Here is a 25779-nt window from a genome sequence, read left to right as displayed (position 1 = left end):
ACCCTTACTTTAGCCTGGGTGCACAATTCCCCTGGCCCCATTCCTTGGAACTGGTGAATCCATTTAAGTGCTGCCCACAATAAACCTGCCTTTATATTTTTATTTTGTCAACAGAGAAAGCTTATTGCAGTCTAGTTAGAAAACATTATCTACCACCACTAAGGACTTAATTTAAAAAAAAAAAATTTATTTATTTCATGCATATGGGTACACTGTCAATGTCTTCAGACACACCAGAAGGGGGCATCAGATCCCATTACAGATGGTTGTGAGCCACCATGTGGTTGCTGGGATTTGAACTCAGAACCTCTGGAAGAGCAGTCAGTGCTCTTAACCGCTGAGCCATCTCTCCAGGCCCCACTAAGGACTTATTGCTTTCTCTATTCTAAGCATTAACATGTATGAGCCGTTTCATTGTTGCAATAAGTACAAACTTCTTGAGTATGCCAATATTGATCAAAGTCAATTTATATGTAGAATTGAAGTGTGTGTGTGTGACTTTTCGAGATGAAGTTTTGATATGTATCTTACTTAGGGTTTTTATTTCTGTGATAAACCATCTTGACCGAAGCCAGGGCAGGATTTGGAGGTGGGAACTGATGCATGGGTCATAGAGGAATGCTGCTTACTGGCTCTCTCTCCATGACTTGCTTAGCCTGCTTTCTTATCCCATCCTGACATTGGCCTGGACCCTCTCACAGTCATTAATTAAGAAAATGCCACCACAGACTTATCTACAGGTCAGTCTGATGGAGGTGTTCTCTCAATTGAGAATCCTCTTCTCAAATGACTCTATCTTATGTCAAGCTGGCAAAAAACTAACCGGCATACTATGTGTCCATCCCGGCCTTAAGCTTATGGGCTGAAGCGACCCCTCATCATGAATAGTTGGAGCTTCAGGTGAATGCTACTGTCTTTGTACTTTCCTTGTTGGTTCTCAGACCAAGCCTAGGGCCTCACACATGCTACTGAGAACACTGTGCTAACCGAGCTTCAAGGAATATATGTTTGCTTCTCGCTCATATCTCCTGGTGTTGGGTGTCTAGAATTCTTAGCCTCTCTGAAGTGAAGTGATATGTGTGTGTGTGTGTGTGTGTGTGTGTGTGTGCGCGCGCGCGCGCGCGTGCGTGCTTGCGAACATGCGTGCACGCTTGCGAACATGCGTGCACACCTAAGCATACCAGTAAGTTGACTGATGGTTGGCAACACCGAGGTAGCTTCAGGGTGGAATGGTCACCAGAGAGACCAGGTGGGATTAGAGGGTTGGGAATCTCAGGCCGTCCCACCTCTAGAAAGGAGAGGGGACCTGAAAGGTTAAGTTGATGGCCACTGAAGAAATTAATCATGCCTACATATAAATCTGGAGGGAGGAAGCAAGAGGATCATAAGTTCCAAGCCAGCTTGGACTATGGAAACAAAAGCAGAAAAGAGAGGACGGGCTTGGATAGCTCAACATGTGGAAAGTGAATTTGGAAAGTGAAATGACCCTGCGAAGGGGCTTGTGGGAGCCCTGGTTTGTATCAGTTTCTCAAAAGCACAGGTGTGGTGCACTACAGATAGTCTTAGGATTTACCAGGTTAAGGCAGGAAGATGGGGTGGCGGGGTTGTGCTCAAGGCCGTCTGGTCTCAGACAAAAACAAACTCGAAACAGCGCAAGTAGAACAGCCTTGGGTCTACAGCAGGGGCCAGCCTTGGGACTATTGCCCTGGTCCCGTGGGATCTGACCACTGTGGGTAGATACTGTCAACACTCAGCTAGATCAAAGGCTGTTACCTGGTGTCACCAAAAAGTTAGTTGCTTGTTGGTGGGGAGAAATCCCCATACCTTTTGGGATCACACAGATGTGTGTTGATTGCTGCTTAGTGAGAGTGTAGGAAGGGAAGAATTTGAATATATTTGTTCCTGTATTATCAGATTACGTTTATTAACTCATCCCCTTCACAAAATCCCTCCAAGTACACTAATCTGACAACTTCGTGGATAAAGAGATTGAGGCGGGCGGAGATCAATAACATGCCAAGACTTGTCTAGTTATCAGGTGGCGAGGCTGTTGGAGCTAGCTCTCAGGTGACGTTCAACCCTGATGGGTCTCCCTTCTAGTTCTTTATCTGTGTGCTTTGTGGCGCTGGGGATTACATGTTGGGCTCTGGGCATGCTTGGCCTGTGCTCTATCGCCGAGCTCAGCCCCCTCCCTCCCGACACAATACTATGGAAGGGGAACTAACCATCAGAGAAGCTAAGTGACACATCCTCAGTCACACGGTTCAAGTCTGAGCATATAGTCTCTCTCTCTCTCTCTCTCTCTCTCTCTCTCTCTCTCTCTCTCTCCCTCCCTCCCTCTTTCCAGTCGCCTGTCCTTATTCAAAACCATGCCTGCAAAGCCGTTCTGAGTAAGTCTGCAGCCCTGGAAACTGCCAGGAGCCAGCACCATGCCACCCATTTTGTGAAATGGCATTGGCCAATGATTTCCTGATGTCTTCCTTTGGTCCTGCTCTCCCTGCCACAGGTGTCACTAGCTCCAGTGACCTTCTGGAACTCAGACTGGCATCTGAAACCCAGTCTTTCTTTTAAGAAGTTTAAAGATTTTCATTATTGTATGTGTGTGGGTAGTTTGTCTGCATGTCTGTCTGTCTGTCTGTCTGTGCACCACATGCTTGTCTGGTGCCTGAGGAGGCCAGAAGAGTATGTTGGATCCCTTGGGACTGGAATTACAGATGGTTGTGAACAGTCACATGGTTGCTGGGAATTGAATCCAGGTCTTCTAGAAGAACACCCAGAGCTCCTAACAACCGAGTCATCTTTCCAGTTCCTAAAACCCAGTCTTTCTTACAAGAGAAATTTCAAATTTCAAAACTTTCTGTGAGACTGACTACATTAAAAAAAAACTTACCAGTATTCTTTTTATATTTATTTTATGTGTATGAGCATTTGCCTGCACATATGTGTACCATGCATGTGCCCGGAACCCACAGAGGTCAGAAGAGGGCATCAGATTCCCTGGAACAGGAGTTTCAGATGGTTGCGAGTCTTTTATATCTGTAAGAGCTGCAGGTGCCTCTTAACTGCTGAGCCATCTCTCCAGTCCCTATAACTTATATTTTATCTTTCTTTTTCTTGAGACAGGTTCTCACATATACCAGTCTGGCTTCCAGTGCTCTCTACAGCTTAGCATGACCTTAGGCTTCTGATTTTCCTGCTTTTACCTCCTGAGTTGTGGGATTAGAGGTGCGTGCCACTGCACCCATTAACCGTGATACTGGATGGAACACAGTACCATGCATATTAGTAAACACTTTCAACTGAGAGATCCTCAGCCTGCATGACAATGGCCTTAACTCCCATGTTGAACACCAGGGCTCTTGGAAGGATTTTTCTCCATTGTCTGTGCCCTGAAGAGAGGCATTCCTTTGCCAGTCCCAACTGCTGTCCCCAGGCCAGTATTCAAACTTCAGTCCTTGGGAGCTGCTTGACCACACATTTCCTCACCAATTACAGTGGCTTTGAATCTTATTTCTGGAATTATGAAGATTTTTCTACTTTTGAGCTCAATTATTTAAAAAAAAATGGCTGGGGGTGTGGCTCAGTGTTGTAGCACTTGCTTAACCTGGCTGAAACCTGGGGTTCCATTCCTAGATCTCAAAAGCCAAATCAACAAAGAAACACTCCTTATTAAATTTTCATAATGTATGCATGTATTGCATGTAGTTTAAAAATCTACCACTTTTCCCTGAGAGCAGATCGTGCTCTGGCCCCTCCCTGCTTCCCCTTTGTCCTACTTGGCTTAGCTCCGCTTAGCTCTGAGAGGTGATCTAGCTTCAAGAGGTGATCACGCAGCGCACTCCCAAGACCCTTGACTCTGCAGATAAAAGACACACACACAACTTTGTTACTTTAACTTGCCTGCTAGGCACAATTTCTGGGCGCAGATATCTCCCGCCTGGAAAAGCGTGCCCTTACCAATTTATTATCTCTGCCTCTCCTCTTGCCTTAAACCTAGTGGCTAGTCCCACCTAGCCCCTGGCAATCATCCTTGGCCACCCGCATGCAGTGGAGGCCGCAGGCTCTACCTGCCCCCTAGCCCCGCCCTCGGAGGCCTTACATGACTGTTGCATTTTTATTTCTCCAAAACATGACAGAAAAACCCCTCTCCTTCCTTGCATCTGTCTTTTTTCCCTTGGGACCCGGAAGTCCCACCTGTACCGTCCGCCCAGCAATTGGGGAACAGGGTTAGCACCAGAACCTCCCCTTACACGCATGCTTAAGGGTATGAACCTCCAGCAGTTCCTTGGGCTTCCATCTTGAACGGAAGTCCCTAGAACTCATGTTGATAGAGTGAGTGGACTGTGCAGCCACTTGGGTCCATGTTGATGTCTGTGACCCATGTTACCACCAAAGGCCATGCGGATGTCCGAGGTCTGTGTACCTGAAGCCATGTTAATGTCTGTGGGTCATGGTGCTGCCAGGGTCCACGTTGGTTTCCTTGACCCGTGTTATCTTGGAGTCCAGGTTGATGTCCTTGGCCGATGCTGCCACCGAGGACTGTGGTAATGTCTGTGGCTTGTGCTGAGGTAGAAGGTTGTGTTGATGTCCATCGAGTGTACTGTCACCGGAGACCATGCCGAAATCTGTGGCACGTGCCGACACTGGAGGCCATGTGGATGTCGGTGGTCCGTGCGGTGTGCAAGTTTCTGAAGAGTGTTCCTCCTGACTGTAAAGGACATCAAGAAAGCTAGTTCTACAGTGGTGACGGCATGCTCGCAGCTGATGCTTTCCTTTTTAAAATTATTTAACCTTTTTTTATGTGCATTGGTGTGAGGGTGTTAGAACCCTTGGAACTGGAGTTACAGACAGTTGTAAACTGCCATGTGGGTGCTGGGAATTGAACCCTGGTCCTTTGGAAGGACAGTGCCTTTAGCCTTTGAACCATTTTTCCAGCACCCTGACTCACAGTTGAGAAGGAGGGACACAGAAGGCATGGATGATAACCCTTCCCCTCCACAAAATAACAGCATAGACAGGAAAGCATCAAAGAGAACACTTAAAAATTAAAAGAAGGATGCTAAAGTGTAGCGCTCCACAGCTGATGGCTTCTGGTTGGAGTATGGGTGGGAAAACTAAGTTTTCTTTAAGGGGCTGGCCACAGGTAGTTTGACCATGTTGCAGTGAGGATACAGACAAGACAAATTGGACTTGAAGTTTTTTTTTTTTTCTTTCCCTTTCCTTCATTTTTATGGTGGGGTGGGTGGCAGACCAATTTCCTCTGTAACTGAAATAATATATAGATTTCAATCATCAACCCTCACCATTTTTTTAAAGATTTATTTATTTTATTTATATGAGTACACTGTAGCTGTCTTCAGACACACCAGAAGAGGGCACTAGACTCCATTACAGATGGTTGTGACCACCATGTGGTTGCTGGGATTCGAACTCAGGACCTCTGGAAGAGCAGTCAGTGCTCTTAACCACTGAACCATCTCTCCAGCCCCCTGCTTACTCTTTATATTTCTTGACTGTGGTACCCTAGTTCCTTCATCCTTTCCTCCTTCCCCACCTCCATCTTGACATAGTCTTGTTGTTTAGCCCAAGTTGGTCTTGAACTCATGGTTCTTCTGCTCGATCTCCCTTGTGCTGGGATTACAGGCGTGTGCCACAACCTGGCCTTATTGTTGACATTTCTTCTACAGAGGCTGATTTTTCAGAGCTGCACCCAGGTCTGCATTTCTCTAAACAGTCACCACAAAATGTGTCACAGGCATACACTGCAGGGTGACATGTTGTGGTCTGCATTAGGGCATTGGAGTTGAGGCAGAAGACCTTGCTTTCCTTTGATAGGAAAATATCGGCCCCTGCTGGTGGCTGCATGTCTTTGGTCCTGCCAGGGTTGAGTCACTTGGAGCATTTGGGGGTAATTTTGAGTTGGGGCAGGTGTGCAAGGGGTTGTCACTGCTGTGTAGTAGAAGAGGATGGACTGTGGGTAGCAATCCAGAAGCTGGTAGTGCACTCTTGCAGTCCTGGCACTGAAGAGGCTGGAGCAGGAGGCTCTGGACCTGAGCTATATAGTCAGACTCTCATCTAAATAAAAAGGAGCAGAGAGAGAGGAGGGATGGAGAGATGGTGTGATGGTTTGGTTCAGTGGTTAAGAACACTGACTGCTCTTCCAGAGGTCTTGAGTTCAATTCCCAGCAACCACATGGTGGTCACAGCCATCTGTAATTGGATCTGATGCCCTCTTCTATCTGCATGCATACAGGCAGATAGAGCACTCATTTACATAAAATAAATAAATAGTTTTTAAAAGGGAAAAGGAGGATTGGGGTCACAGCTAAGAGAGCACTTGTCAACTGACCAGAGTTGGGATCAAATGCAAACCTGTCGGAGCTGTGAGGGATCTTTTGGATCAGATTATTTGAACCTTTGCTGATCAGTCTATGATGTGCCCATCAGGTTTCAGGTGAGAGGTTAACGTGGAGATATACCATCTCAGTGGTAGGTGTTCGTCACTTTATGGGCTCCTTAGGAGGAAGCTCTACTCTTTTCTTGGTTTGGTCTGTCTGATAAGTTCTTGGATCTGGTTTCCCCAATTTGATTTTTTTTTGGGGGGGAGGGAGGGAAGTTGAGACATGCTGGCTGTCCTGGAACTAACTCTGTAGGCCAAACTGACCTTGAACTCACAGAGACTTGCCTGCCTCTGCCTCCTAAATACTGGGATTAAAGGCATGTACAGTCACTTCCTGGCCTCAAGTTGATTTTTAAATAAAAATTAATTCATTTATTTTTGTTGGCATTTCATTTAGGGTCCGTCCCACATGTCCCCTCCTCTCTCTTTTGTTCCCTTCTCTTCTCTGGTTCCTGCTTCCTTATCCTCTTTCCCCCCCTCCCCATTCTGCTCCCCTCTCTTGCCACCTGCTCATGGCCGGCCTTTACTCCTCTCTCTCTCTCTCTCTCTCTCTCTCTCTCTCTCTCTCTCTCTCTCTCTCTCTGCCTTTCTCTTAACTCCCCTCCCCATACCCTGGTAAACTGTATTCTAAACTATACCACCATGTGGCTGGTATCTCCAGGGGGAAGGGATGCTTCAGCATGGGCCCACAGAGGCGCCCCTCCCCCCACACCTTGCCACACTTCCATCAAACATATCCCTTCCTTCTTTTTTTTTTTTTTTTTTTTTTTTTTTTTTTTTTTTTTTTTGGTTCTTTTTTTCGGAGCTGGGGACCGAACCCTCCTTCTTTTTATAAAACACATTTTTTATTTTATGTATATGAGTGTTTTGTCTGCATGTATGTCTCATGAAGTGCCTGAGGAGGTCAGAAGAGGATGTTGGAGCCACTGGAACTGAATTCAGACAATTGTGAGCTGTCATGTGGGGCTGGGAATTGAACCAGAATCCTCTGGAGGAGCAGCCAGTATTCATAACTACTGATAACATCTTTTGGGGTGTGTGTGTGTGTGTGTGTGTGTGTGTGTGTGTGTGTGTGTGCTTATCTGTCTGTGCACCATATGAATGAAGGCACCTATAGAGGCTGGGAGCGGCTATTGGATACCCTGGAAATGGAATTCCAGGCGGTTGTGAGCTGCCCTGTAGATGCTGGGAACTGAACCTGGGTCCTCTGAAAGGTCTCTTAGTTACTGAGACATCTGTCCAGGTCCATCCATCTGAACTATGTCATGGTAAGTGGGGAGAAAAACTCTGTTAGTTAATTGGCTTTGGGGTTGGGGGAAGAGTGATACAACCAACTTATAATTTATGACAGTGGTAGTTGAATGTTGGAACAAGACCACCTCTGAGTCTAGACTCTGGCCCTCTCACTTGGACCAGGAGACTGGGTAGCTAATTCCTTTGATGTCTGCATTTCAAAGAATAGGCTCTACCTTGAATTGCTGAGTTGTGAAAAGGCAAGGGATTTATTAAGATATTAGAATTAACATGCACAGCCATGGTACTGACTGACAGAACTTACATTTTTCCAGTTGATTTTCTACATGCATGCGTGAATGTCAGCAGGGTATTGACCAGCAGAATTCAGACCTTTCTGAGTTTTGAAGTTGTATCATTTCCCAAACTAGCTAAGTGTGCATAGCATGTTGTGCTGGCTGCGACCCTCGAGGCACAGCTCCCAGTCAATCTACAATCATGAGCTTGAACTCTGTACTACATTGTGTAGATGAGTTGCAGGGTTCTGTAGGCAAGGTGTAGTAAATGCAAGGCCTTTATCAAGAGTAACCCCGCTGTAAGCCGAGGAAGCATTTATATTTCAATGGTCAGAAAAAGGAGGAGCCCAAAGGAAGCCTCTTTGCAAAAGGGAGAATGAAATAGGTCTCTTATTTTAATTTGTAATTGCCTTAAAAAGTGTTTCTGAATCGTGTTATGCTATGATATGTTGTGTTGATATTGTGTTTGAAGAGGATTTCCGAGGTGACATGCATGAAAGTGTTTAGTGTTGAATGGAACTCTTGCTACACAGAGGTTGAGTACACAAAAGGAATCTACAGCCTATGGTCTTCAGCTTCTAATGTTGGGCTCACAAAGCTTTTCCTATGGCTTCCGAGTATGAGGACTACAATTCCCAGGATGCGCCAGTCTTTCACAAACCAGGAAAATGGATTTCTCCAATGGGAGGGCCCTGGGGAGGTCAGAAGGAAATTTAGCCAATGGGTGAACTGTACAGAGTCAAACCCTCTTTTGATTGTACCAAAGGGATTGGAATCTTTGGCGCCTTTGTTTTAGTGGAGGGTAGATAACAGACAGGTAAATTGACCAATGAAAAGTTAGACAGGCGGATCCAGAGCGTGTGGGCGGGAAGAGGTGATGACCGGCAGGCTGTTCGTCCAATGAAAGGTACAGACGCTAATGTGGGGTGCCGGAGGCTTGTAGAGGCCGGTGTTTGTGGAAGCTGTGTGAGAGATGGCGGAACCCCTGAGAAGACGTGGTCCGAGGTCCCGCGGTGGCCGCGCTAGCCGAGGCGCTCGGAGAGCCCGAGCCGCCCGTGGCCGGTGTCCTCGCGCCCCGCGGTCTCCGACTAGGCTCATTCCAGACACCGTGCTTGTGGACTTGGTCAGTGACAGCGACGAAGAGGTTCTGGAAGTGGTCGCGGACCCAGGAGAGGTGCCTGTCGCCCGCCTCCCCGCACCGGCCGCACCTGAGCAGGACAGCGACAGTGACAGTGAAGGGGCGGCCGAGGGGCCTGCAGGAGCCCCGCGTACATTGGTCCGACGGCGGCGGCGGCTGCTGGATCCCGGGGAGGCGCCGGTGGTTCCTGTGTACTCTGGAAAGGTGCAGCAAGGTCCCCAAGGAGGGTTGTTGAGGGAGTGCTAAGACTGGCGTGGTGGGTTTGGTCTGGGGGAGTGTGTGTGTGTGTGTGTGTGTGTGTGTGTGTGTGTGTGTGTGTGTGTGTGAGAGAGAGAGAGAGAGAGAGAGAGAGAGAGAGAGAGAGAGAGAGAGTGATACCTATAGATTGGGGATACGAGGGAGTTCGGTAATGTTAGATGTATGGAGTTATCCTGGATTGTATCTTCGGGCAGAGGGAGGCTGAGGGACTAGGTACCAGAGAGGATCTGGAAGGACCGGGGACTAGTATTTTTGGGGCTGGATTTTGGGGTTAGAGGGAGTCGGAGAGTTGGATATTTTTGGGGGGTGGCATGGGAAGGTCTATGGGGATTTAGAAAGGACTGGGTGTTCCCAGGAACACAGGATCCTTAGATATTAGGGTGAGCCATAGGGCTAGGGCTTTAGAGGTAGTTTAGGAGGAGTAACTAAGCCTGCAGCCTCAGAGTGCCTTAGGGAAACGGGGTGAGAGGAGGGTACTGGACCATGGGGAAGATGGCCTCCTAGATGCCCTTTAGAGATTGGAGGCCTTCAAGAAGACAAGTGCTAGAATCGAGGGAAGAACCATTCCTGTCTTGAGTTGAGTTGGCAGGATGTGAAACCCACCTCCTCTCCCCCTTTGTCTTTGTAGGTACAGAGCAGCCTCAACCTCATTCCTGATAATTCATCCCTCTTGAAACTTTGTCCCTCAGAGCCTGAAGATGGTAAGAGTGGGCTTGGAGGGAGTATCCTAGACTTTACATTCCTGCAGTCAGTGATGTTCTCTCTCTCCCCCCCCCCCCCCTTCTCTCTCTGCTTCAGTGGAATCTAGGGTTTGGAGAATGGTTTTCAGGTGCTGTCCAGTTGACACACATTTTTGATTTTAAGTGGCATTGGGAAAATGGATTCCTGTATCTGACTTAGGGGAAAGTGATGGTCCAGAAAGGAGCTGGCTCATTAATCAGAAGTCACGGGTATAAGTATATGTTAGTGTACAGTTTTTGAAGTACCTCCCCTAGCCATTCTGATCTGTGTTATCATAATAGGGGTGAAGAGAGTGCTGAGACTTTGTGACATCTTGTTACACCAGCACTCCTACAGTGTTCCATTCCTTGGGAACACTCTAGAGTCAGAAGACTGTCCTTTGACTTTTATCAGGACTGCCCATTCTTTTTTATTCTCTACTGATAAGTTTTTGCAACCCTTTAATAAGGCCAGTGACTAAGAGTCAAGGCTAATAGGGGAGTGATGCAGTCTGCAAAGGCCTGGAACCAAGACTTCTTTCCTTCTGTTAGGTGAGGGAGTGTGGTAGGCTGATTAAGAACCAGTTCAGGGGGTTGGGGATTTAGCTCAGTGGTAGAGCGCTTGCCTAGGAAGTGCAAGGCCCTGGGTTCGGTCCCCAGCTCCGAAAAAAAAAAAAAAAGAAGCAAAAAAAAGAACCAGTTCAGGAGTCATGTGGCCTGTACTTGAATCCTTCATAACCGTAACTTTGGGCAAATTTTCCTCATGAGGAAAATGGGGATATTAGTGGACCTATCTTAAATGATTTTTGGTGAGAACTAAAGGGGTTTATGTATATTTTGTTTGCCTTGTACATGGTTAGGATAGCACCCGGAATATAGAAGTGTGACATAAAAGATGCCCCGATGTCCAGTAGAGCAGGGTGTCTCAGGAAGGTTCTTAAAAGTGTGGAATTGGAGTTGGGGAGATGGTTCAATGGGTACAAGCACTTGCCACATAAGCCTGACACCTGACACCCACATAAAAAGCCAGACAGGGTGGTCCACCCCTGTAATGATGCCACTCATGCTGGGTACAGGAAACTGCTAGAAGCCCATAAACCCAGTGGCGAAAATAATGGGAGACACTGACTCAGAAACAGGGTAAAAGGAGAGAGAAAATTGTCCTCTGACCCCAACATGTTTGCTATGGCATGAACAATGCCCCCCTCGCCTCAGTAAATAAGTCTTAAAGGAAAAAAAAAAAAGCAGGATCTCAGTCTTATAGTAGCTGCCACATTTAGTTAGGACAGTGTTTCTTAACGTCAGCATCACTGACAATTTAAATTGGAAAACTCTTTACTTAGGGAACATCATACACAGCAATTTTAGGATCCTGACCTCTAGTCATTAGCTGTCAGTAGCACTCTCTACCCGACTCTTGTGACAGCCAAAAGCACCTTTAGACCTTGTGACTTTAGACACATGGGAGGCAATCTTGTCTCTGACTGAGACTCCCGTGTGGGGTTTATCATCATAGTTCCGTTTGCCTGGTCTTTATTTTGTGAGAACTGAATGAAGAGCAGCTCATACTGAGCATCATAAAGAAACTTAGGTGTGAGTGAGTGTTGTAGTGAAAAAAGAATAAATGGGGTTGGGGGATGGCTCTTTCTGTAAAAGAGCTTGCTGAGCAAGCCCGAAAACCTCACTCAGTCCCAAGAGTCCACAGTGAGAGGAAAGAGCCAAGCCCTGAGAGTTGCTCTGTGAATTCCATATACTGCATTCACCTCACAGACATGTGAGTTTTTTTAACATGTGAGTTTAAAAGCATAGTAAATAAGTAAACATTTAAAAAAAACCCTCACATACTTGTCCAATATTGGAAAGAACTACATAGGGGCTGAAGGGATGGCTCAGTAAAGTGCTTACTGTGTTACCCTAAGGACCTGCGTTTGATCCAGGTGGAAAAAAGCTGAGTATGGAGGCAGTGCTGGAAATCCCAGCACTGGAGAGCTGGAGGTGGGTGGGTCTCCAGGGCTTGCTGGCCAGCCAGCCTGGTCTAGTCAGATGCATGGTGCCCGAGGAGTGATACTGGAGGTTGACTTCTGGTCTTTTCATGTACACATACACACTCAGACATGCACTTATACATGTGTACATATACATTTAAACTGCTATATGTGCCTCCTATCTTTTAGCACCCTCACACCCCTTTGTTAGTGGGGATTGAACTCAGTTTTCAGGGCCTCTGGATGCTAGACATGTGCTCTATCACTGAACTACACCACCACCTCTTGTCTATTCACTCTTAGAACAAAACTCAAAAGGACAAAAACTCCAGAGTGTCTGTAGTCCTCCAACTCCTGACCTCTGTCTCAGCCTCTCCAGCAGAGATTTTCATGTGCCACCAATCCTGGCTTCCTCTGTTCCTTCCTAAAGCCTTTGACTTGTTTCTTCTTGGCCTCTCCAACCATCTTTTAGCTAACTCTTTCCTCTCTCTTCTCTGCTCCTAGAGGCAGATCTGACAGATTCTGGCAGTCCTCCCTCAGAGGATGCCCTGCCTCCAGGTTCCCCCTGGAAAAAGAAGCTGAGGAAGAAGCATGAGAAAGAAGAAAAGAAAATGGAAGAGTTTCCGTGAGTAAGACTAGGGCATTAAGGCCCTAGGAGCAGGAAGGGCACTGGAAAGATAGGCTGAGGAAACAGGACTTGGTGGCTTCCAAAAGGCCAAGGAGAAGTGTTGCAAGATGAGGCTCATGTAGAGGAGGGTGTCTCATCCTGGAGAGTGGCACAGGACCTAGACCATCCTTAGGATGGTGATGGAAGTGGTGTAGGCTGTAACTCAGACTCCTCCTGCTAGCTGACCCTATCCTCTCTGCTGCTTGTTCCTTATCTGTAAAATGGGGCTATTCATGATACTTGAGAATCGTTGAGTAGCTGAATTTTTTAGTAAGTTAGTGCCTGGTGTCTGTTGAATAATCAACATTTTCCTAAAGTGAGATGTTTCCATTCCTCATTTTGGGGTCATGTACATATAAAAACAATGTCTCTTACTACACATGTCTTCTGGTAAAGAATGCTGCCAGGTTTCCTCTAGATTCTCTACTCTTAGTTAGGTTCCTGGAAGTCGCCAGCCTGTGAAGGGGAGCATGTAGGAGCGTGTGCTGGAATCTCCTTTGCTGCCATCCTGCCTTTCTCTTCTTTCTGTAGGGACCAGGACATCTCTCCTTTGCCCCAACCGTCATCAAGGAACAAAAGCAGAAAGCATACCGAGGCGCTCCAGAAGTTAAGGTGCTGGGGTTGGGGACTTCGGCTGTAGTGGAGAAGGGCAGTTTGAGAGGATCTTCAACCTCAATTGTCCCAATGTCTTCTCTATACCCAGGGAAGTGAACAAGCGTCTCCAAGACCTCCGGTCCTGCCTGAGCCCCAAGCAGCACCAGAGTCCAGCCCTTCAGAACACAGATGATGAGGTGGTCCTAGTGGAAGGGTCTGTCTTGCCACAGAACCCTCGACTCTTTACACTCAAGATCCGGTGCCGGGCTGACCTAGTCAGATTGCCTGTCAAGACGGTGAGTACTTGGAATCACCATAGACAGGATCAGTATCTTCCCTTGGAGAGACAGGTATTGAAATGGTAGTATACTAGCAGGAGGAACCCATCTTCCTTCCCATCATGCTCTCTGGGGGCACCCACCTTTCCTTCATCTCTCCATGCCTTGGCACTTGGTGTTCTGTTTGTCTATATTTTTCCTCATTCTTATCTCTTTTTGGCAAAATTTACCCATTCTTCAAGGCTCCTTAGGCATACCATCTTCAGGCCAGGCATAATGGTTAGCATGTCTGTAATCTCAGCACATGGCAGGTGAAGATATGAGGATCTAGAGTCTGAAACCAGCATGAACTAGACAGCTAGACCCTATTTGAAAAAACAAACACATACACAAAAATACACTGGATCTCTATGAATGTCTTAGTTAGGGTTTTAATGCTGTGAAGAGACTATGACCAAGACGACTCCTATAAAAGAAAACATTTAATTGGGACTAGGTTACATTTTCAGAAGTTCAGTCCATTGTCATCATGGCAGGCAGCATGGCAGCATGCAGGCAGGCGTGGTATTAGAGGAGCGGAGAGTTCTACATCTATATCTGAAGGCAGCCAGGAGGAGACTGTCTTCCACTCTGGGCAGAGACTGAGCACAGGAGACCTCATAGTCCACCTACACAGTGATGCACTTCCTCCAACAAGGCCACATCTCCTCCATAAGGCCACACGTCCTAATAGTGCCTCTGTGGCCAAACATGCAAACACGTGAGTCTGTGGGAGCCAAACCTATTCAATCACCACATTCCACTCCCTGGTCCCCCACAGGCTTGTAGCCATAACATAATGCAAAATGTTTTAGTCCCCATAGTCTATAACAGTCTCAACGGTGTTTAAAAGTCCCAAGTTCAGAGTCTCTTCTGAGATTTCATGTAATCACTTAACTGTAATCCCCTAAACAATCAAAATCAAAAGGCAGAACACATACTTCCAACATCACAGGATATACATCCCTATTCCAAAATGTCATGGTGAGGAAATACTGGGACAAAGCAAGATCAAAACCAGCTGAACAAACTCCGAACTCTGCATCTTCAGATCTGATGTCCAACTTTATTTTTTAGCTTTGTTGATGCAGCACACTTCTTTCTCCTGGGCTGGCTCCACTCCCTGGTAGCAGCTTTCCTTGGCTGGCATCCCATGGCCATGTTCCAGCCCAAGCAAGCAGCAGAACTCAGCAGCTTTGGCCATGTGGCTCTGGCTTTAGAGTCAAGAATAGAAGGAGCTACTGGGACAGTTGGTACTGGAGATGAGTATCGCTGAGGTGAAATTTTCTGGGAAGTGTTTTCTGAGATGTTCCAGAGAGCCAAGGTTGTACCTCGTGCTGCAGCTGGACTTGGTAATGTGTAAGAATCACCCAAGTGGTACTGGTTTTGAAGGCATGAAGGAGTCATAAAGAGCAGCTGAGGCTTTGCACTGTGAGAGGCCAGGGAAGGCCATTGGTGAAGGGGCTGCCTCAGTTGCAGTTGATGACCCAGGATTGAAGGGGTCATGCAAAGAAGCTGAGGCTTGGCACCATGAGGGGAACCTATGAGGGGCTATTGGTGAAGCCTAGTTGCAGGGGAAGACTTGGGTGTATTGAGATGTCAGTACTGTGGGGTGACCACCAAGAGCAGCAGCAGTGGGGTGGAGTCAGCCAGAGCCTAATACTCCTGCAGAGGGCAGAGCTGGAGAAGTGACCTAAGCAAGCCCTTTGGAGGAGCCCGGGAGATCAGGTGTGGATCCCCAACATGAGACAAGAAGCTGTGACGTTGAAGTTGCCTTAGATACCTCGAGATGTTAGAGATGTCAGAGCATGGGATACCTGACAAGGAAAAGCTGCTAACGGAGTGGAGCCAGCCCAGGAGAATGAAGTTTGTTGCAGTCATCAAAACTGAAAGGAGTTGGAGATCTGAAGACTGCTGTGACATTAGACATAGAGATGCAAACCTTGGAGTTTGCCCAGCTAGATTTCGGTCTTGCTTTGTCCATTTTTTCTTCACTATGACATTCTGGAATGGTAATGTATGTCCTGTGATGTTGGAGGTATTTGATCTGCTTTTTTATTTTGATTTTATAGGGGATTATTACAGTTGAGGGGTTGCATGAATTTCAGAGACTTTTAACTTTGTTGAGACTATTATAAACTATGGGACTTTTGAAGTTGGACTAAAAATATTTGTATTATGCCAAGTTTAGGTATGGCCCCCCCATAGACTCATGTGCTTGAAGAAGCCTATGGGGGTCAGGGAACGGCACTATTAGGGAGTATAGCCTTGTTCAAGTAGGTATAGAGGAAGTGTGTCACTGTGGGTGTAGGCTTTGAGACCCTCATCCTAACTGCCTAGAAGCCAGTCTTCTCTTTGCCTTTGGAACAAGATAAAGAACTCTCAGCTCCTCCAGCACATGCCTGACTAGATGCTGCCATGTTCCTGCCTTGATGATAATGGGCAGGAAACTCTGAACCTATAAGCTATCCCCAGTTAAATGTTGTCTGAGAGTGGCCTTGGTCACAGTCTTTTTACAACAATGAAACCCTAACTAAGACAAATGGTTTCCTTCATTGCCTAAGCTTGGCTGTCCTGGAAGTTGCTCTGTAACTGACCTTGAACTCAGAGATCTCCATGACTCTGTCTCCTGAGAGTTGGATTTAAATGTGTGTAGCACTATGCTTTTCTTTAATTCCTTCTCATAAGGTCTTTTATAAGTCCTGGATTGCAGTTCATTCCAGATGTAGTTCCTCAGAACTGTCTCTGGGGAATCTCTGGGACACCAGAGATCTTGAAAAATGGCATAGAGATCTTTTATTAATTATGAAAGTTTGACCTTAGCTGGCTTGTTCCCATCTAGACCATATACCTTTTTTTTTTTTTTTTGGTCCTTTTTTTTCGGAGCTGGGGACTGAACTCAGGGCCTTGCGCTTCCTAGGTAAGCGCTCTGCCACTGAGCTAAATCCCCAGCCCCTACCTTTTTTTTTTTTAAAAAAGATTTATTTATTTTATTTATATGAGTACACTGTTGCTGTCTTCAGACACACCAGAAGAGGGCATCAGATCCCATTACAGGTGGTTGTGAGATACCATATGGTTGCTGGGAATTGAACTCAGGACCTCTGGAAGAGCAGTCAGTGCTCTTAACCACTGATCCATCTCTCCAGCCCTAGACCATATAACTTAAAGTAGCTTGATTATACTAATCTATGTTTTACCTTGTGGCTTGTTATCTCCTGAGTACTGGTACCTGCTGCTTCATTTGCATTTGGCTGGTGAATCTCCTCCCTCAGACCCTTTCCTAGAGTTCTATTTCTGCCAGATGTCCCGCCTCCTCTCCTATTTTGCTATAGGCCATTCAACTCTTCATCAAACCAATCATGAGGTGTTGGAGGGAGTGTTACAAGATATGATGCAGCCAGGTGAAGAACACCACCAAAGTCTGGTCTCCATTCAGCTCTGTCAGCCAGAAATCCACATTTGAATAATTCAAAGACAATCTTCACACGATGCACAATTTTTTTTTTTTTTTTTTTTTGGTTCTTTTTTTCGGAGCTGGGGACCGAACCCAGGGCCTTGCACTTCCTAGGCAAGCGTTCTACCACTGAGCCAAATCCCCAACCCCTACACAATATTTTTTAAATTTATTTATAAACTTTACAATCCAATATCTGCCATTCCTCTCCTCCTAGGACCTCCGAACATAAGTCCTCCCCCATTCCCCTTAGAAGGGGAAGCCCCCACTCTGTGTGTCAACATCAAGTCACTACAGGACTAGGCACATTCTTTCTTACTGAGGCCAGACAAGGCTGTCCATTTAGGGGTGCAGGATCCACAGATAGGCAACAGGCTCAGGGACAGCCCCTACATCAGTTGTTTAGGGGACCTGCATGAAGAGCAAGCTCCATCTGCTACATGTATGCGGGGAGCCTAGGTCCAACGGTGCTCCTCACTCTCTGGTTGGAGATTCAGTCTCTGGGAGCTCCCTAAGGCTCCAGTTTAGTTGAGTTAGTCTTCCTGTGGAATCCCTGTCCTCTTCAGGTCCCTCAATATTTATCTCAATTCTTCTACAAGACTCCTGGAGCTCCATCTACTTTTTGGGTGTGAGTCTGCAACCCTTTCCATTGGCTGTTTGGTGGAGCCTCTCAGAAGACAGTTATTTTAGGTTCCTGTCTGCAAGCATAACGGTATCAATAGTGTTGGGGCTTGGGTCTTGCCCATAGGATGGGTCTCAATTTGGGGCACTCATTGGTTGGCCATTCCCTTAGACCCTGCTCTATCTATGTTCCTGCACATCTTGTCGGTTTTGAGTCTAAAGATGGCTTTGTGGGCGTGTTGTTGTCCTTATCTTTCCATTGGGAGTCCTGCCTGGCTACAGGAAGTGGCTGTTTCAGGATCCATATCCCCCACTGCTAGGAATCTCAACTAGAGTCGTCCCTTGCTGCCTTAGGACCCTCTGGGGGTTCTCCTTATCCCAGACCTCTGGCATGTCCTAGAGATTGCTTCCGTGCCCCAGCTGCTCTCCCTTCTTCCCTACTTGTATGATCCCTCCCCTCCCTCTCTTCCACCCAGTGTGTACAATAATCTTATCTCAACATATAGTCAAGTTGACAACCAAGAGTAGCTATCACAATCCATCCATTGTCAATTTGACACATAATTGTGTGTCCTTATTTTCAAAGAAAAACAGTAACCAGGTCATAATGGCTAACCTGATCTAATGACAACAGACACATAAAAAATAAGCTCATCTGTGTGTGATCTTGCCCAGAGGTCACTAGTCCCTTAATTCCACTTAATATCCTTAAGCATAGAATTCTGCTCCACTCCACTTCCTGGTTCCCCTTTAATGAACCACACATTTTGTATTTTTCCTTCCTAAGCTTGCCAGGCTTGATCAAGACGCTTTTCATGAGAGAGAGCAACAGCCTAGAGTAACTACAGCCTAGAGTAACTACAGCCTAGAGTAGCTACAGCCTAGAGTAACTACAGCCTAGAGTAGCTACAGCCTAGAGTAACTACAGCCTAGAGTAGCTAGAGGATAGAGTAGCTAGAGGATAGAGTAGCTAGAGGATAGAGTAGCTAGAGGATAGAGTAGCTAGAGGATAGAGTAACTACAGGATGGAGTCCATGCCAGGTTTTGAAATGTCCTTTGTCAGTGCAATTAATCTAAATCTCTTCACTTTAGCCTCAGGCAAACTCTTCAGAGAAGGGTAAAAAGCAGCTACATTGTTCACCAAAATATCACAAGAACAGTCTGTAGGCCACATACTGAAATTCTTCTTCTCTCAAACCCCTTGAGCCAGACCCCACAGTTCAAATCACCCTCAGCACCACTGTCTTCCATGTTTCTACTAATTTGGCCTACTAAGCCCCACTTGAAGCATTCCACTGCTTTCCAAAGTCCCAAAATCCACATTCCTTCGAACGAAAGCATGGTCAGGTCTCACAGTAATATCCAGTCCTTGGTACCAACTTCTGTCTTAGGGTTTTATTGCTGTGAAGACACACCATGGCCAAGGCAACTCTTACAAAGGCAAACACTGAATTGGGGCTGGCTTACAGGTTCAGAGGTTCAGACCATTATCATTATGGCAGGTAGCATGCAGGCAGACATGGTGCTGGAGGAGCCGAGAGTTCTACATCTATATCTGAAGGCAGCCAGGAGGAGACTGTCTTCCACACTGGGCAGAGACTGAGCATAGGAGACCTCATAGTCCACCTACACAGAGATATACTTCTTCCAACAAGGCCACATCTCCTCCATAAGACCACACATCCTAATAGTGCCATCCCCTGTGGCCAAACATGCAAACACGTGAGTCTGTGGGGGCCAAACCTATTTAAATCCTACAATGAAGTTTTTGTTTTTTAAGATTTACTTTTTAGGCTGGAGAGATGGCTCATTGGTTAAGAGCATGGACTGTTCTCCCAGAGGCCCTGAGCTCAATTCCCAGCAACCACATAGTGGCTCACAACCATCTGTAATGGAATCTGATGAAAGATTTATTTTTTAAATTATGTCTAGGTGTTACCAGGTGGCATTGGTGTGTGCCCTCAGCACAGAGGCAGGTGGATCTCTGAGTTTGAGGCCAGCGTGGTCTATAGAGCTAGCTCCAGGACAGCCAGGGCTACACAGAGAAACCTTTTCTTGACAAAGAACCCTCTCCCCAACCCCCAGCAAACATTATGTCTAGGTGTGTGTCTACATTTGGGCATATGCACAGGAGTACAAGTAGTGTAGAAGTAGAAGCATTGAACGCCCAGGTGCTAGAGTTACAGACCGTTGCGAGCTGCCTTATATGAGTGCTGGAACCCAAATCAGACCCTCTGGAATAGCAGCAGGACCATCTCCCCAGCACCTGAAGCTTTTGTTGTTGTTTTTTAGAGAATCCTCTAGGCTGACTCTTCTGCTTCTGTCCTTCCTGGGCTCTGTGATTCTCTCTTATGGTCTTACTGCCTTGGACCTGGCAGACAGCACACAATAATCCTGAGCTCCCCAGCTTCCTGGCAAAGGTTTATATTTGTGGAGGATGATCAGTTCAAGAGTGCTAGCAGAAATGAGCCTTCGTGAACACAGACCTAACATGGGCAAGCAGCTAAGCCCAAGCTTGCAAACTGGCAGCCTGTGGCCTCATGCGTGTGCTTTTGGCTCTCTAGGGTACGTCTAACAGAGACGAGTGCTTGGAGTTGTGTTTCACTGACAGAGAAGTTGGCATAGCTTATGTGACTACTTCTCTAGCACTGAGAGAAAACAATGAGTTTACCAAATCTTTAACAGGAGAGTTCCTAGATGTCTTGGTTTAAGAAAAACCAAGTAGTAGCAGTGTCTGGAGTGCAGATGAGGCTGTACCTCCATTCTCTCTTTACCTTCTAATCCACAAATCCATGCCTCCTGCACTTATTCTTTATTTGCTCTGTGTGTGTGTGTGTGTGTGTGTGTGTGTGTGTGTGTGTGTGTGTGTGCATGCATGCATGCATGCTTGTGCTGTCTTTATGGGTATGTGCCTGAGTGCATGGGGTGGGTGTGTGTGCATGAGTGTATGCATGCATGCGCCTGTAGAAGCCAGAGGACGGTATCTGGTATCAATTGGTTTTTTGAGATGGGCTCTTCCTCAACCAGGAGCTCCCTGGTGCCGCTCTTTATTTCCACCTCTTCAGCACAGGGATTTCAGGTGCTACCTGTCACGCCTAGCTTTCCATGTAGTACAGATGACCCAAGGTCAAATCTTGCTCACATGCTAGGCACTTTCTGACTGAACTATGTCCTTAGCCCCAGCTATTTAATGTCTCTGTGCTACTTGCCGGGACCACAGTTTGCCAGGTAAATATGAAGAATCTCACAAGTAGCTCAGGCCAGAAACATGTTTGGGGTGGTGGCTCAGGGGTGGGGTGCGGAGTCTCAAGGCTGGAAGATTCCCTTTTTTGTCTTCTAGTCGGAGCCCCTTCAGAATGTGGTGGATCACATGGCCAGTCATCTTGGGGTGTCCCCAAACAGGATTCTTTTGCTCTTTGGAGAGACAGAGCTGTCCCCTACTGCCACCCCTAGGACCCTAAAGCTTGGAGTGGCTGACATCATTGGTGAGTAGAAGACAAGGAAGAGGGGCCTTGCAGAAACTGTGCCATGGGTGGCAAAGTTCCAGAGGCAGGATCTACTTCAGTACTCCTGCCACTTCACTGTTACCTCAATCCTGCTTTCCACAGATTGTGTGGTGCTAGCAAGTTCTTCAGAGGACACAGAGACATCCCAGGAGCTTCGGCTCCGGGTGCAGGGGAAGGAGAAACACCAGATGTTGGAGATCTCACTATCTCCTGTGAGTAGAAGTGCTGGCCATGCCCCTTCTCTTTCCTTAGCCGGGCTCCTGTCAGTTGGCCAGTTGCCAAGCAGTGAATGCCTCCTAACCTGACTTGCTGCAGATGCCCCTGTTCCTGGTACCTACACAGTCTAGGTCATGAAGAGAAAGAATTCTGTTCTGTACTAGTTACTTTCTTTTGCTTTGATACCAGACCATGACCAAGGCAACTTACAGAAGGAAGGGGTAATTGGGGCTATGGTTTCAGAGGTGAGAGTCCATGATGACCGAGTGGAGGCTGCAGCTGAGAGCATCCTGGGGAACACCTAAAGGACGTGGGGGTTTTGTTATGTTTTTAATCACTTTATATCCTGCACACTGCACCCTTGCCAGTCACCCCCTCACAATCCTTCCCTCCATCCGAGAGAGTGGGGGCCCCCTGGGTATCCTTCTACCCTGACACTTCAAGTCTCTATGAGGCTTGGTGAGTCCTCCCCCAGTGAGGCCAGTGAGACAGCCCAGCTAGAACACAGGCCACCGTCAGGCAACAGATTTTGAGATAGCCCTGCTCCAGTTGTTCAGGACCCACATGCAGACCAAGCTGCACATCTGTGACATATGTGTGGGGAGGCCTAGCTCCAGCCTATGTATGTTCTTTGGTTGGTGGTTCAGTCTCTGAGAGCTCCAAGGGTCCAGGTTAGTTGACTTCGTTGGTCTTCCTGTGGAGTTCCTATCCCCTTTGGGGATTTTTAAAAATTAATTAATTAATTTTTAATGTAGGATGCCTCTACCACAGCTCGTGGGCTTGGAATTACAGAAATTGATTCTTACAGTTCTTTAGACTCAAGCTCCACATCTCCACATTGAATCCTCTCTCTCTCTCTCTCTCTCTCTCTCTCTTTTCCTTTTCTTTTTCTTTTTTTTCGGAGCTGGGGACCAAACCCAGGGCCTTGCGCTTGCTAGGCAAGTGCTCTACCACTGAGCTAAATTCCCAACCCTCTTTCTCTCTTTATAGCTTTGGTAGCATCCAAAGTTCCTTGGTGTATTTATTCCTGGTGACGCTCTGTTTTCCCTTGTGAAGACCTAAATCATAATGGATTAGCCATCTGAATAAGGTGTGACCACATCTTACCTTGGTTATAACTGCAGAGGCAGGGGTTGGGGATTTAGCTCAGTGGTAGAGCGGCCTTGGGTTCAGTCCTCGGCCCCGGAAAAAAAAAAAAAAAAGATAAAACTGCAGAGGCTCTAAATCTATCAAGGCCCCATTCACCTGTGTATGGCTGGGTGTCTGTGGGGCACACAGTTCAAGCCATAACACTTTTCTAAGTCACAGAACAACTTACTTTAAAATCTGTGTTTGTTCTGTCCGTGCTTCTGTTTCAGAGGGGTGTGACTGAGGCTTAGAGAGTCTGTTTATCCCAGAGAGGGGCCTGCCTTCCCCTCCAGGGTTCTCAGTCTCCTGATGTGCCCTTGTCTTCCTTGTGTCATGGCTTGGTTTGTTTTATTTTGCTCAATTTATTTTCAGTCAGGGTCTCTTTATGTAGCTTCGGGTGGCCTGGGACTCAATTTGTATCCCAGGCTGGTCTGAAGCTCACTGTGTAGTCCAGGCTAGCTTGAGACTCACTGGATAGCCCAAGCTGGTCTAAAATTATGATCTTTCTGTCTCCACCCTGCAAGTACTGTCATTTGAGGCATGTGTTGCGTGTTTGGCTAAAAGTTAACTTTTCTGTTTTGGTGCTGGGGAATAAACTTAGTAGCTCATTGAACTTGAAAGACTGTGTGTGTGTGTGTGTGTGTGTGTGTGTGTGTGTGTGAGAGAGAGAGAGAGAGAGAGAGAGAGAGAGAGAGAGAGAAGGGGTTGAGGGGGAGAGAGAGAGAGAGAGAGAGAGAGAGAGAGAGAAGGGGTTGAGGGGGAGAGAGAGAGAGAGAGAGAGAGAGAGAGAGAGAGAGAAGGGGTTGAGGGGAAGAGAGAGAGAGAGAGAGAGAGAGAGAGAGAGAGAGAGAGAGAGAGACCGAGACCACTGCTCCTGGACGCTGCCCCACGTCCTGTCTGCCCTGTAGGCTCTCCTGCCCGCCTTTCACATGTTTGCATGTTGTTTGTGTCTCTATGCAGGATTCTCCTCTTAAGGTCCTCATGTCACACTATGAGGAAGCCATGGGACTCTCTGGACACAAGCTCTCCTTCTTCTTTGATGGGACAAAGCTTTCAGGCAAGGAGTTGCCGACTGATCTGGGTCTGGAATCCGGAGATCTCATCGAAGTCTGGGGCTGAAGCTCCCTCACTGTGATCAGACGCAGAGCCAAGACATGTGGACATTAGTTCCCACTTTCATTATTATTATTTCTTGCCCCATAAGGGCTAACAGAAGCTGAACTAGAACTCGTTTACTTATTTATTTCTGGTGCTGGGGATCAAACCCCGGACTCTGCACATGCTAAGGATGTATGAAATTGAGGCAAAACCAAAGCATTCCCTTTGGCCTGCCTCCAGTAGACTGTAGTGTCAAGCAGGTGACTACTTGGTAGTTGTATGACTGTGTGTATGTTTATGCTGTATTTGGCATCCCCTGGGGCACAGAGAAGGAATCTCGGCTTCCCTACCCTTTCACGTTCACTAGTGCCCTTTACTTCATCAGATACCTGTTCTGTGAAGCTGCCTACGTTCAGTGTGTTGAACTAAATGAGCATTGCTTTGGATGTCCATGCCTGGGGTTTGTGCCACAGCTGGGACCAATAGTGACTTTCATTCTTATTCGGGGGCTGAGAATGCAGTTTGAGATACATTCCCTGGTGGGGACACTCGGTTGCAGGAAGATATACAGGCGATGACATAATGCTGAAGCTGAGGACTAGGTAGGAAAATGCGTCAGTTTAAAAGGCTTAGTCGTGTCCCGCCCTGCGTATCCACTCTGCTGGGACTCTAGCCAGGGTCTGGTACACACTTCCTGGCATGGACACCTAGCCACATTCAGGCACATGCAGCTGTTGAGTGTGAGATCTCTCTAGTTCTTGGTCTTCCTCCCTCACACTCTCCTGTTAGTATCTACCTAGGATATTTGTACCTTCGATATGAATGTCCATATGAGAGAAAGTTCTGAAAGTATGTGGTTTTACTGTATGTACACAGTGTTGTGCAATAGACCGCCTGTCTTCACTCAGAGTGAGTAACAGTCTAGCCATGTTAACACTTTCTAGATCCGTTGTTGCTCTGATCTGTGGGTGCCACATTGTGGCATTAGGTGATTTTACTCACACATTGCCTTAATGGGGGGAAGCCTGAGTCTCCAGCTCCTTGGAACCTATGCCAGGCCACAGCAAATATCTTTAATGTGTCCCCTCTGGGCCACGGTAGGTCCTGCTCTGCTGTACTTGTCAAGGCTGGGACTGTGGGCTACACAGGCTCATTTTTTTCTTTCGGTTTCTCCAGAGTTTTCTTTAGAATGTGGACTGGCCTTTCTTGGGACTTCTCTTTGCTTATCCTTACCAGCATGGTGTTGTTGAAATCCTGATTTTGGCAGTTGGTGTGTATAAAGCACCACATATCTTAATATCCCTTTACTGATGACAATTTCTTATGCATGGCCGCCTTCTGGATTTTCTTTGTTTAGCTGCTATTTTCTCATGAGGTGGCTTCCTTTTGTGTGTGTTTCTTTTCCTTGAGGAGTTGCTTGTGTTCTGGGCAGTTGCAAAAAAACCCCTCAGAATAGCACTTTGTGTATCCAGGGGATTTTCACCAAACAGACATTCTTAATTTTAATGTAGACAGTTGGCTTTTGTTAGGAAGTTTTTGTTTTGTTTTGTTTTTAAGGGAAAATACTAAAGAGCTTCAAGAGTGGGAGGGACTCTAGTGGAGAATCTCAGGATTGATACTTTTGGATTTCTAGGCTAGTTTAAGAAACTTTGATTTTCTTCTGTTAGCTTCATAGTTTTTTGTTTTTTGTTTTGTTTTTTTTTTTCTCTCATATTGAGACCACTAATGAAACTAGAGTTCTAACTGGTCTACCCTGGTGTAAGTAGACTGTTCTGAGCCCTCAACCCTGATTCTCAGTGGTTGCTTCTGGGCTGTGCTGGTTGCTGACTATTATATGTTACTTATAAACTGTCTGAAATGCACCTTTGTGGGGGAGAACAACTTTTATTTTTAATTATAATGAGCCAGTTTTCTAAGCTTTATCTATTAAAGTAAAATTAATCTACTAATATGTGGTCCGATTTTCACAAAAGTATGTCAACTCTTTTTTTTTTGTGAGAATATATGCTATTCCTTTGACTTTTGTAACATTTAAAAAATCCATGATATACTATGACTTCCAGGTCTTTCAGGTCTTGAGTGCCCACTAATGAGTCTGAACACACTAATATGTATCCAATCTCAGCTGAATAAAGGGAGAGCACTT

The 25779-nt window shown here is 46.6% G+C and overlaps 1 protein-coding gene across 3 annotated transcripts; it reads left to right on the top strand.

The window, feature by feature from the left end:
• The first annotated feature begins 7885 nt into the window (after positions 1-7885).
• Nfatc2ip (nuclear factor of activated T-cells 2 interacting protein) lies at positions 7886-25779 on the top strand. Of its 3 annotated transcripts, NM_001007692.1 has the most exons (8): positions 8782-9271; positions 9954-10026; positions 12534-12654; positions 13228-13308; positions 13400-13586; positions 21026-21170; positions 21294-21403; positions 23496-23762. In NM_001007692.1, the coding sequence occupies exons 1-8, from the start codon at positions 8903-8905 to the stop codon at positions 23652-23654; spliced, it is 1245 nt and encodes a 414-aa protein (NP_001007693.1). In that variant the 5' UTR covers positions 8782-8902; the 3' UTR covers positions 23655-23762. The 3 variants fall into 3 exon arrangements, with proteins under 3 accessions (XP_063119319.1, NP_001007693.1, XP_038934228.1); XM_039078300.2 differs by lacking the exons at positions 8782-9271; positions 9954-10026 and adding an exon at positions 10149-10596 and having other exon boundaries at positions 23496-25779; XM_063263249.1 differs by lacking the exons at positions 21026-21170; positions 21294-21403; positions 23496-23762 and adding an exon at positions 13664-19549 and having other exon boundaries at positions 7886-9271; positions 13400-13618.

Source organism: Rattus norvegicus, chromosome 1, assembly GCF_036323735.1.
Source record: "Rattus norvegicus strain BN/NHsdMcwi chromosome 1, GRCr8, whole genome shotgun sequence".
NCBI classification, from domain to species: domain Eukaryota; kingdom Metazoa; phylum Chordata; class Mammalia; order Rodentia; family Muridae; genus Rattus; species Rattus norvegicus.
The sequence above is the reverse complement of the archived record's forward strand: the minus strand, read 5'-3'. Positions and strand labels throughout refer to the sequence as shown.

What these genes read in the sequence shown, in the direction of transcription:
- Nfatc2ip (NM_001007692.1), top strand. Translation starts at nt 8,903, where the DNA reads ATGGCGGAACCCCTGAGAAGACGTGGTCCGAGGTCCCGCGGTGGCCGC. An exon ending in TTCCTGTGTACTCTGGAAAG is followed by an intron (nt 9,272 to 9,953) that starts GTGCAGCAAGGT and finishes TTGTCTTTGTAG; the next exon opens with GTACAGAGCAGCCTCAACCT. An exon ending in TCAGATTGCCTGTCAAGACG is followed by an intron (nt 13,587 to 21,025) that starts GTGAGTACTTGG and finishes TTTGTCTTCTAG; the next exon opens with TCGGAGCCCCTTCAGAATGT.